At 39.7% G+C, this 12,422-nt stretch overlaps 1 protein-coding gene across 1 annotated transcript in view; it reads right to left on the bottom strand.

The window, feature by feature from the left end:
• The window catches only part of mier2 (mesoderm induction early response 1, family member 2), a 28,417-nt gene extending 16,308 nt beyond the window's left edge, over positions 1-12,109 (bottom strand). Inside the window, exons 1-2 of the mRNA XM_036132133.1 lie at positions 12,024-12,109; positions 3,984-4,148 (exon numbers count right to left, since the gene is read on the bottom strand). Of these exons, the coding sequence (XP_035988026.1) occupies positions 3,984-4,010 (27 nt within the window). The 5' untranslated portion in view covers positions 4,011-4,148; positions 12,024-12,109. The remainder of the gene's footprint in view (positions 1-3,983; positions 4,149-12,023) is intronic.
• Between the last annotated feature and the right edge of the window lie 313 nt (positions 12,110-12,422).

The following is a 12,422-nucleotide window of genomic DNA, read 5'->3' as shown; positions in this document are numbered from 1 at the left end:
AGCTCAGAGCAGGTACATTTCGTCTGACGATGCAAAATCCTTCTGCAGCAGTGTTGACTGACGTCCTTTTCAGATGTGCGCAAGAGAGGCTCTCGTTGTGAAAGTAGATGTAAATTTCACAAAAAACAAAAACTTAACCAATGGTCCTTTGACAGGGAAAACCCCTTATAGCGTTTGCAAATTAACATGCACATGCAGCTGTAACAAATGTTTAAAGAGTAACTCACCCCCAAATACAACTTTTTTTTTTGTTAATAAATTGTCAACATGGTTGTTTTATAGTGCTGTCTACATATCCTGGTGAATTATTGCATATTTTTGAAATCCTGATGTGTCTAAAACTGTCAGTGAGGCGCCCTCCTAAGCTTCGACAGATGTCTTGCATTGAATTTCAAATCAGTATTGCTATTGGTTCAAAGGTTTTTGTGACGTCATTTGGAGAAACTGACAGCAGCTCTGGGGTATAAAAGCATCTCCGTTGTGTCCCTCCATAACGAGTTGGAGTTTGAATAATGAGTTTTGCAGTCTAACTATGGATTTATTAGTTTACCATTCAGTTAGATTATTTAGCATTTATTTAACCTTTCCAAGTAGCTCAGATCACTGCATGTTTCCTGGTCCGCTGGGTACTGCCTCCTCTCAGCACATTTTTCATGTATGAGATCGGAGTAAGGCTCTGGTACGGGGTGAGATCCACTTTGAAGGGATTTAAAAAAAAAAGACAAAAAAAGACTCTGGGTTTGGATTTCAACCTCCCATTCAATGTGAAAACAACGGAACGTGACAAGGTTCTTTCTTAGTAACATCTAATGTCTCTTTTGCCGTTAAATTCACACCAGATGTTCGTAACATTATAAAACAAATAATAACTGTGTGAAGTACTTTAAGATAAGATTAGAGACTTTATTGATCTCACAGTGGAGAAATTCACCTGTCACATCGGCTCAATAATCAAAAGAAGGTGCCAAAAGGAGGAAAAGGTGCATGAGGTATATACAGTGCGTCCACATATATACAGTGGATCGAGAAAATAAATAAATAAATAAATAATTTAGGGTAACAATGGTGGTTTTTAAATAAACCTATATAAACAAAGTGACTTGGTTTGTTTTACTTATACTACTGGTGTTGTTGTTTTTTTTAAAACTTGTTCGTTTGTATTTGTTAATAGTCCATCAGTTGGTATTAGGGCGGCAAAATATTCGGGATACAGGACATTGCTATACTATAATTTAATATTGCCATGACAATACCAATCATAATTAATCTACATTTTCCTCACTGCTCTCCTTTGTGTCCGTCATAACAGATGAATGACCAAAACCCTTTCCCTGATATTTTTGGTCTTGATCACAGCAATCGCTCAGTTGTGAGCATGAAGGACAGTCCAGGTCCATCCGAGTGGGAAACGATGTTTAAGCCATAGCACCGCAGAGATTATACCCAAAAAAAAAACGGCACTCAAGCAATCTTTTACGCTTGTGAAAATGGACACACTGACATTGAAATAATGGTTGCGTGGATATGTTGTGTCGCTCTACTTTGTATAAAATTGTTGTTTCTGCTGGCATCAGCATGTAATGGGCAACTGATAAATTTAGCTCAGAGACAAATTAATTTATCTAATCTAATCTAAGGTATAGAACACAATTTAAACAGCCATACCAACTCAACAAAATAGTGAACAAATATTGAACTTTACAGCTAATTACTTTAGAAATAAAAGGGTTGAGTTTGAATTCAGTGTTTTTGTGTATTTTCCAAAAGCTAGGTCAATAAACAACAGCATAATATGGCCAGAGCTGCTCTTAAAATACATGTTTTGAATTTTTTTTATATCGACATTGATCAATATGATTTCTATTTTATGGATATGCTTTTTTTTCCTATATTGCACGGCCCTATTCTACAGTGCGTAAATTATTGAACAACATGTCTTTTGGACATCTTGTCCAATATCTTTTTGGACAGCTTATGTTTTCTCAAGTCAATCTGGAATGTGAATAAACCTCCAATCTCAGTATTGATGAAAGCAAAGTGGGTTTTGGGTTTCTTTTTTTCCAGATGATTTTTTTTCAGAGAACATTTGTGTGTGCAAAGTTATTGAGAAACGACTAGTGTGGATAATTAGTATGCATCTAAATGGAAAAAAGAGATATTTTACCATTTCACTTGTTTTTTTCTGTTAAAGGGAAAAACAATGAAACAGCTCAAAATGTACGAAATAAAGATTTCTGAGATTTCAAATCCCAGTGCCCATTACAGCCACCCTCCTTTCCTTCACCATATATTTCCTGTTTAGGACAGGCTCACAAGTTCTCTATAGGGTTTAGTTCAGGTAAGGAAGGAGGCCATGTTGGTAGCATTTTATCTTTAAGGCCGTTGGTGGCTAGCCACACAGTGGAGTACTTTGATAGAGGTGTCCTGCATAAAATCATGATGGAAACTGTTTTCTTTGCCATCAGTTCAAGAAAAAGTGTCTTCTAATAACAGGCAGTAGTTCTGCAAGTTGTTTTTGAGGAAAAGGTCCAACTAGCTCATCTTAAATAATACCAGCTCAAACCATTACCCCTTCTTGGTGTCTGAGTGGAAGACCAGATCTGTGGATGTTACTGATCTAGCCATGGCCTCATCCATCTGGTCCAAGAATCACTCTAATCTCATCAGTCCATAAACTCTTTGAAAAAGCCGTTTTCAGCTATTTCTTGGCTAAGACTCAACATTTTAACTTGTTAAGTGGTAGTCGGACTTCAGCTTTCCTTAACTCGACCATGTCTCTGAGCTCTGAAAACTTCTGGGCTCTTTGAATAACTTGCCATTCTAGAATCTGACAGCTTCACATTTGATTCTTCTCAAAATACTTAGATATTAATTTGCTTCTTTTTCCCCTCTGAACAATGTCTCTGACATTTTGTTTGTTTGTTTGCAACAAAACATTCAATGGTTCTTTGTTCACAGCCCAATTTCTTTGCAGCTAAAACAATGTTGCATTCCTCCAAAAGCCTTTTACAGTTTATACATTTCAGAGCATGTTAAAACAATTTTCTCAATTTTACCTTAAAAAAAACAGAAGCTTCCTAACATTATTGCACTTTTATATATGGTGTTGAAATTCTCAGGCTTACCCCTCCTTCATTACCCCTCCTTCATTCATTTGTCAAAACTCTCACTTGTCAGAACATCAAACACTGTGTGAACCGCCATAGAAATTATTTCTAAACATATTTCTGAGTACGCATAGAGTTACAGTCTTCCATAACCTCCCACCTTGCTCCTGCTGATGGTATTTTCAGGCAGAACTGGTTGCTAAGGTGCCAAGTTGATGCTAGCATATTTACTCCCTGTTTTGATGAGACTCTGTAATATAGCTGTAAGAGTATTCAGTTTGGTTCCGTTTAACTACATTTGAACACTATTCTCCAGCTAAAACAAAAACACAAAAACTCTCCTTTCAGTATTGTAAAAACTAATGACATGTTTCAGGTGCTCGGCATAGTTCTCCCCCAAACGGGGATCATCTGAGTGCATCATAGAGCAGTTCCCTTGATATACACATACAGACGGTTGCAGCAGCCAGTACAGTCTCTCCTTCACGGTGAACATCATTGTAGTGAAGCATAAAACCTTTTGTTAGGTAAAACCTAGATTAATCAGCTCAGCAAACGTATAATGAAGGCTTAACACAGTTGTTCATAAATCTGAGTTTTAAGTTTGTTCTAAGAGAGTTAGCTTGTTCAAATTAGAGTCATTACACAAATGACAGGCATCAGGGAGATGAGCTTAGACAGAGACCCCGGTAATAATAATTTCAAAATGCCTTGATTGGGTCTCTTATCTAATACTTGTTACATCATTAATACAAGCAGATAGTTTAACCCCATAAATGTTTATTTCATATTTATACCTTGAGTGAAATGTAGGCTACATTGATTGGAGCGAGCCATAGGCACACATTTTTGTTAAAGACACAAAACTTGACGTACTGTTTGGGATTGTGCTGCCATTTTCATGGAGCGAGAAAGCGTCTGCTCCTCTAAGACTTCTTCCAACTGCTGCTTCTTCTGCTTAAGGCCTTCATTGCTGTACTTTACCCACTCTCCACTAGGCCATAGTGTCTGTGGTGATGTTCATATGCTTTTCGCCCCCACCTGCAAACAAATACAAAACAGACGTTTTACATGGCAAAGACATGTAACAGGGGTTCACAGTGTAGCTAATAGTAAAGGAAGCCTGAGTTCATCTGAGGCCCACAGTGAAAGCCACAGACATCACCGTGTAAATGATCCTGGCACACATTAATAAATCAGCCAGCTGCTGTCATTTCAAGCACAATTTTTAAGAACTGTTGCTCTTAGAGCTCAATATACACTATATCGCCAAAACCTTCGGGTCAACCGTCTTCACAAACATGAACCTAGGTGAAGGCCCATTCTCAATCATCGTAATATGATGGTGGCCAGCACTTTGCTCCCATAACAGATTTAGTTTATCTGGGAAGGCTTTGCTCATGGCTAAGAAGCGTTTATAGGAATATATGAGCATTCTTTCAGGCGTGCTTTTGTGAGGTCAGACACTGATGTTGGACAAGAAGACCTGGCTTGCAATCTCGGCTCAAATTCATCCCAAAGCTGTTTTATCGGGCTGAAGTCGGGCCACCAAACGGGCTCATCAATGTCTTTATGAACCTTGCTTTGTCCACAGCAGTGCAATCATGCTGGAGCAGAAAGGAAACACCGGTGATGTCTCGACTATAAATATGGATCACGTCACGCCTGAGCCTGTAATAAATGTTTTTCTGTTTAAATTAAAGGGCCGATTTCTCAGCCACCGATTTCTAATCAGTGGCCTGAAGTTTTGGTCTTGTCTTGGCTATGTATATCATTATACCGTGTTTGAAAGCAAACAGCTTTCCTTTTGTCTTTGTGTTTTTGGCAGAGTCTTGTCACTGTTTACGCCTGCGTCTTCAAATTATTGGTCAGAGGTACTTACTGTGTAAGTACTCTGTCTTAGATCATGAGCTGGGATTTGTTATTGCAGAAATATCCCCCAGTCTAAAACATTATTTACAATTTTGCAAAAAAACAATGGAGGAAATTTTAATAGGACACATTTAAAGATTATGGCAACGACATTTATGACTCATGCAGTGAGGTTTGACAGAGTCCTGTTAATGACCCAATTATGTGAATCGGGTGTGTTGCTGCAGACGCTTAAAAGTTACAGCGCACAGGCCCTCTAGAACTGGAGTTTGACATCTGTGTCTTAAAGAGACAACCATATTATGTAACATGACAAACCCAAATTTGGGATAGATTATAAAGGCTCGGCTACAGTCCCGAAATTGGTCTCGACTGTCTGCCATCCTGACTTGTCTGAAATGGATAACTGTGGATAAAAATGACAATGTACTATCGCACACTATAAAACTTGTTTCCGTGTGGATGAGGACACAATACCACAGCAAAGGGCTTTTTTTGCAGATTATCCTCTGACAGAAAGATCACGGAAAGTAAAAAGGTTAAATTAATTTGGGTTATTTTTGGTGTGTGCTGCAGTTTATCTTTGGCTGACAAAGGAAAAATACAAATCTGTATGAAGCATCAGTTCATATGAGTAACACAAAGTCAGGGATATTGTACAGTATGTTCAGGTGTAAGATGAAAGCAATTCTAAACAGTCTAATAATCATCAGGTTCACATACAAGTTTAAATCCAGGGTACATCTGAAATAGAAAGTTGCGTATAAGAAGCTTAAAACTGGGTGATCAACAGCCAAAGTCTTCTAGCAGGAGCTTCGTGTCATTGTTCAAACACCACGGCCGGACCGAGCACAGCGGGAAGACCCAGAGTAGTTCCACTGGAGCAGCAATGCGTCTCCCTAAGCAAGATTTCAAAGCGGACGGAGGTTTCCAGACGTGCTGTTAAAGCTGTTTGGAAGAAGCACAAAGAAACTGGCCAGGGTCAGAAGAAGGCACAGCGAGTGGCCAAAGAACCTTTTGGTGCCGCAGTAGAAAAATAGATCAAGCTTATTTTCATTTGAAAATTCTGAGAGCTCCAGCAGTGCCATCACCTCACAACTGATAGAGTCCAGCAGAACCCGGGAACACCCATCGACTGTCCGGGGAAGTCTGACCAACAAGTCTTTATGGAGTTGCAGCTAAAAAAAGACCCATACTTTCTTCAAAGCAACACAGCGTCAGAAATATGGTCATTTACAGAAGACATACAGCATGTGTTCTGGTTTGATGAATCCAAACGTCAAATATTTAGCTCTAGCAGAAGACAGTTTTTCCCGCTGAAGGGCAAAACTGAATGCCCGTTTGCAGCAAGACTCCACGCAAATTTGGATTTATCAAGACAGCGCATGCGGTGACCCGTCTACGCACCGTTTCGTACATCTGAATTTTTTTGTGCGCCAGAAGTTTCAGGATATTTCCCCATCGCCAGCCTTTAGCATAAGAGCTGCTCACTCTTTCGTACACGAGGCCCCTGGTTGGCATTGCGTGGCCTTTACAATTACATCTACATCATTGGGGATGATATGAAGAAAAATTAAAGACTTGTAGGAGACCCATATCAACAAAAGATCCACTATTAGTTCTCGAAGATGTTTATTTTTAAGAAAAGTTGTACCTAAGGGTACTTAATGGTAAAATCTCTCTGAACTTTAAAAAGGCGTGGGTTGTGTGATTTGGAAAATGACACCAAGATCGATCATTTCAGACATTTTTCCACCGTTTATGCGACCCACACCACTCAATTGAAATCCTTCAGCGGGCAAAAATCAGAAAGTAAAACATAGTTGTTGCTAAGAGTATCCACTGGGGATGTGGCTGTGTTCAGAATAAACCTACACATTCAAATTCGTGCTAAACAGGAGTCAGTACACACCGTGCAGCATTTAAGGCAGGGCAACCCATCCCTAGTCCTCGAGAGCTGCTACCTTACAGCTTTGAGATAAAATAAATGGCTCATTACTAGGCCTCCGCAGAGCTGAATGACATGTTGAAGAGAGAATTTAGCCATTTGATTCAGTCTTTTGGAGCAGGTCTCCATCCAGCAGTAGCTGTGGAGGACTGGACTCGGGCACCCCGGATTTAAGGTGTCTCTGATGAACCCTAAACAAGATTCTGCCATTGTTGTAGGCTTTTAGTGACATTTTCTTACGATAGGAGTAGGGCTGGGCGATAAATCGATTTAAAAGATTAATTTGAATTTACAATTTATTATTTAAATTCACTTTCTGGAAAAATAGGGATTTTATTTTGCAAACTGACTTATTGGGCTCTCATGAAGAGAATAGCATGCAATGCTGAATGTGTGTTTAGGAAAATATATTGTCAAAATATTGTAAAGTGGAAACTAGGCAAGGCAAGGCAAGGCAAATTTATTTATATACCACAATTCAGTACAAAGACAATGCAAAGTGCTTTACATGATTAAAATATAGCAAAATAAAACAGAATAAAAGGAAGTAGGAATAAAATATAGATAGAAAATAGAACAAAAAAGGTGTGATTCAGTTAACTAGGACAGTTGAAGGCAATTTTAAACAAATGTGTTTTTAATCTTGATTTAAAAGAACTCAGGCTTTCCGCTCTTTTACAGTTTTCTGGAAGTTTGTATCAGATAATTGGAGCATAGGAACTAAACGCTGCTTCTCCATGTCTGGTTCTGGTTCTAGGTATGTAGAGCAGGCTGGAGCCAGAAGACCTGAGTGGTCTGGAGGGTTGATACACTGATAACAAGTCTGTGATGTATTTAGGTGCTAAGCCATTTAAGGATTTATAGACTAACAGAAGTATTTTAAAGTCTATTCTCTGAGATACAGGGAGCCAGTGTAAGGACTTTAGAACTGGTGTTATGTGCTCTACTTTCTTAGTCTTAGTGAGGACGCGGGCAGCAGCGTTCTGGATCAGCTGCAGCTGTCTGATCCACTTTTTAGGCAGACCTGTGAAGACACCGTTGCAGTAATCAATTCGACTAAAAATAAACGCATGGATTAGTTTTTCTAGATCCTGCTGAGACATCAGTCCTTTAATCCTAGAAATGTTCTTCAGGTGATAGAAAGCCGACCTTGTAACTGTCTTTAGATGCTTTTGGAGGTTCAGGTCTGAGTCCATCACTACTCCCAGATTTCGGGCCTGATTAGTGGTTTTTAGCTGAAGCGACTGAAGCTGTGTGCTAACTTTTGATCTTTCCTCTATTGGTCCAAATATTATTACTTCAGTTTTGTTTTTATTCAATTGGAGAAAATTTTGGCACATCCACGTATTGATTTCTTCCATGCATTTACTCAGTGCCTGAACTGGTCCATAGTCACCTGGTGACATGGTGATGTAGAGCTGTGTGTCGTCTGCATAGTTATGGTAGCTGATGTTGTTATTTTTTATTATCTGAGCTAGAGGGAGCATGTAGATATTGAAAAGGAGGGGACCCAGAATGGACCCTTGGGGAACCCCAAATGGGATTTCTGTCATCTCTGATGTAAAGTTACCTACTGATACAAAAAAGTCCCTGTCCTTTAAGTAGGATTTAAACCAGTGGAGAGCTGTACCAGAGAGGCCGACCCAGTTCTCCAGGCGTTCTAACAGAATGGAGTGATCGACAGTATCAAATGCTGCACTAAGGTCCAATAGAACCAGCACGGTGGTTCTTCCACAGTCTGTATTTATATGGATGTCATTAAACACCTTGATCAGGGCGGTCTCTGTACTGTGGTGAGCGCGGAAACCTGACTGGAAAACGTCAAAGCGGCTACCATAAGACGAGGCACATTAATTTACTCATTTACTTCTAAGGTTAATTTGAAGTTACACAAGTGAAGTGAAACCTGTTCTTAGATCATTGTGTAATATCACTACCTGCAAACATTTTGTTATATTTTCATTGTTTGCAATAAGAGTGCCGCTATCTTGTTTAACCAACATGTTTCACAGCTTGTATTTAGTTGCACTTTAAATCCAACTTCCAGACGAATGCTTGAAATAAAAGCAAGGTTTTAAAATAATTTCTTCAAATTCTGTTGTGAAACGAAAAGGAGGGACAAAAAAAAGATTAATCGGATTTGGTATAATAAAATCTGAGATTTTATTTTTAAAAGCTGCATAGCCACGTTATTTGAGGTTTTTTTATTTATACGTCAGGAGATTACTCTGGTTGCACAAAGTTTTTATGAAAGACGATCATGTCCTGGCGACGTATTAATTATTTTAGCATTTTACACTTTTTACACTTTTTTTGCTCAATTTGTTGAGTAAATAAAGCCGTTTGTGTCTATTAAGAAGAACAATGGAAGTACGACACTGGGCGTGCGCAGCAGGGATAAACCAGGAAGCAGCTAAAGGCTATTAGCATCTTCCAGTGAGGTAATGGAAACAATGGTCCAAGATCCACTGGGAAAAAAATAATAATGTAAAAAATATATGATTTCAAGAGGGAATAGACTGGAATGTCGCTGGGAATACAGTATGAACGTTGGTGTTCACTGAAGCGGACGCTAAAGCTACGCTGCCAGGATGTGACTGCTGAGTTGATTGACGTGAGTAAATGTTCTGATTTATACTGTGATAATAGTAATAGCAATGTTCCTCTTAGCCTCTACAGTCTGAAGTAAAAACAACATTATAAATAGATGGTTCTTACCTTGATGCCGTGTCTCTGTTTGCGTTTATGAACAGGAAATTAATTTCTGCTATGAGGCTCTTAAGAGTTGCTGATAGATCCGTTTATTTAATTAATAACAGATGGTCTACAACAAGACTGAGCTGCCGCTTTATCGCAAGGCATTTCAGAGGGCCAGGCTCGCTTCGGCATTATTATTAACAGTGATTTATTAGTTTTATTTATTATAACGCTTTCTGACAGTTCTGCGGTAGATGGCGCCACGTCTGTTTATATCTGCTCATCGCGCCCGGTACTGGGGTTATTTTTAGGCTCAAAAAGGACCATCAAAACACTATCAGGATGGACGCTTGGTGTATATAACCTTATTTTATCATGATCAAATGGTATATAGGCATATAATGTGGCTATATACCTTTAAGCAATATCACCCAGCCCTAAATGAGAGTAGAGATTCTCAACTCTCACAGATGTTGAACAGCTTAGGAGTTCATGCCAACAGCCTGGTTTTAGAAGATTTTGTTTCACAGTCTAAAGATATGACATATATGAACATATGAACTACAGGTTTTGACAGACCAAGTAAAGCCAACTGACCACATCAAACTCTTGAGATAGCGGGGATAGGTGCAGTATAGGGAGTGGCGTACTTCACAAAATAAAGGGCATCATCTTCATGGTATCATGATGCACCATCTCAAGAAATCCCCCAGCATGTTAGGATTAGGACACAAACGAGTCTTTCAAATGGACAATGACCCTAAAACGGGGATTAGGGAAACAAAGTCAGGGTTTGGAGTGGACTTCACGAGACCCTGATCTCCAACCCAGAGAAAACTGGTGAACAGAAGTGAGATTTATCCAGCAAACTATTGTGAGCAGCTTGCAGCAGGACCCAAGTCATTCAGTTTAAAAGACAATTCTCACAAATTATGATACCAATACTTGTGAAAATTGTCTAAAAAAAAATCTCTCACAAACTGTTCTGGCATTTAACCTACAGAAACAAGAATATTAATCCAAACCAACATAAAGCAGAAACAGTCTGATTTAATGTCAGGAAGAGTAAATGTAATAAAATCAAAAAGGTGCCTCGGCAAAGCATTAGTTTAAGAGTGTAACTTGGCGGCCCTACAACTACCTATAGATACCCCACAAAGAATTTTGGTTAATTTCTTTACCGAGTTGCATGAAGTAAAAGTGAAATGATTCAATTCTTTAACGTCGCAAGAAAACGGGGCATTTCGACAGCGATATGCAGACTTTTTATACCCAGTGTAGAAGAACTGATGTGGTTTTTGAATTCAAGAGGTTGCAGTTTTCTCTTGATCATATTACAGCATTTCATCATTTAACTTCTGTTTCTAAAGGTTTCTAAATGTCTTACTTTACAGGATTTTGATTGCAGCAACTTAACATTTCTACACGTTAAATTGAAAATCATGTAGTATTCCCCAAATAGCACAAAAGTCGGAGTTAGAATTTCATTTGTTCAACAAAAAAGCGTGGGGGAAAAATTACTTAAGATTGTGAGAACCCTCTCAATGTAAGTTTATGATGTTTTCCTGCTAAGGGGAATGTTTTTTTTTTTTTATCCCCCCACCGAACAGTCAGTTGTAGGCCTGTGTTACACTTTATTTCGTAAATAACTAAAAAAAAAAAAAAAAAAAAAGTAAAGAAAAGCTTTAGGTAATAGCGACCAAAGGGGGTTGTACAAGGGACCCTAACACCACCATCCTTAAGATCAGATAAAGTTCCAGCAGTCACTAAATGGCACAGCCGACTTTAAAACGACACAAAAGGTCGAGTTTTTTTTTTTTGTTTTTTTCTTCTTCGTGCCAGCCCCGTCGGGCGCTGTCTGTCTGACCAGGGGCGCTTTCCTGCGACTTGGTGCTGAACGTCTCCGCTCCTCCACCCGGCTCGCTGCGAGAAGGAAACTAGTTTTCAAGGTCTCCGAGAGACGCGGTGGAAGTTCGCCGCCGCCGAGTCGTGTCATGCCTCCAAAACTTTTCAACTCGACCCACCCGCCTGCCGAGAGGACGCACCTGAAAACAGCTCAGCGGCAGCGCCTTGAACCCGGCCCCGGGATCCCCCCCCCCCCCCTCCTCTATTGTTTTCTAGTGCCGTACTATCAAGGCAGCGGAGAGGGGAGGGGGGAATGGCTCTTTAACGCCAAGAACGCGGAGAGAGACGATCTACGGCGGAGAGGCTCTCCGTTTCTCCCCCACCTCAGCTTCCCGGTGCTAAAAAATGCCTCCGTAGCTCTCTTTCAGCCGCCGCTCGGCAGCCGGACAGACCCTCGGTCACACCGGGAGCCCCGGGGCTGGACACGGGACCTAAATTCGGCTCAGTTTCTCTAACATTGTGGCTCATTAGATTCCTCGTTTTCGCTCACTTACCTCCGCCATTCCGTTTCTGCGCAAGCTTACTGTTGCCCGGATGTTGTATGTCTGCTCCTCTGCACAGCTCGGTTTATTGCCGCAACGATTCAGCAGGAGCTGCTCTGCCTCAACTTTGCTCAGACTTACCTATACTTTTTCTAAGACTATTGATTTTTATTTTTTTATTTCCATGTGACAATTTATGTTTTTTTTTAAAAAAAATACTTTTGTGTAATCATTTGATAAAACTCCCACGACGACCGCTATACTTTCCTTTCGAACTAGATAAAGTTATCTTGTGAAGCACTCGAAACATTGTGCTTAAAGCCATCCCATTAATGAAGGTTAATAATTAAAAGCTGTTTTGCATATTTGGAGCAAAAAAAGCAGATATGAAAATATTTAAAAACCCTTGTT

The sequence above is a fragment of the Fundulus heteroclitus genome, unplaced genomic scaffold (assembly GCF_011125445.2).
Source record: "Fundulus heteroclitus isolate FHET01 unplaced genomic scaffold, MU-UCD_Fhet_4.1 scaffold_473, whole genome shotgun sequence".
NCBI lineage: Eukaryota > Metazoa > Chordata > Actinopteri > Cyprinodontiformes > Fundulidae > Fundulus > Fundulus heteroclitus.
The sequence above is the reverse complement of the archived record's forward strand: the minus strand, read 5'-3'. Positions and strand labels throughout refer to the sequence as shown.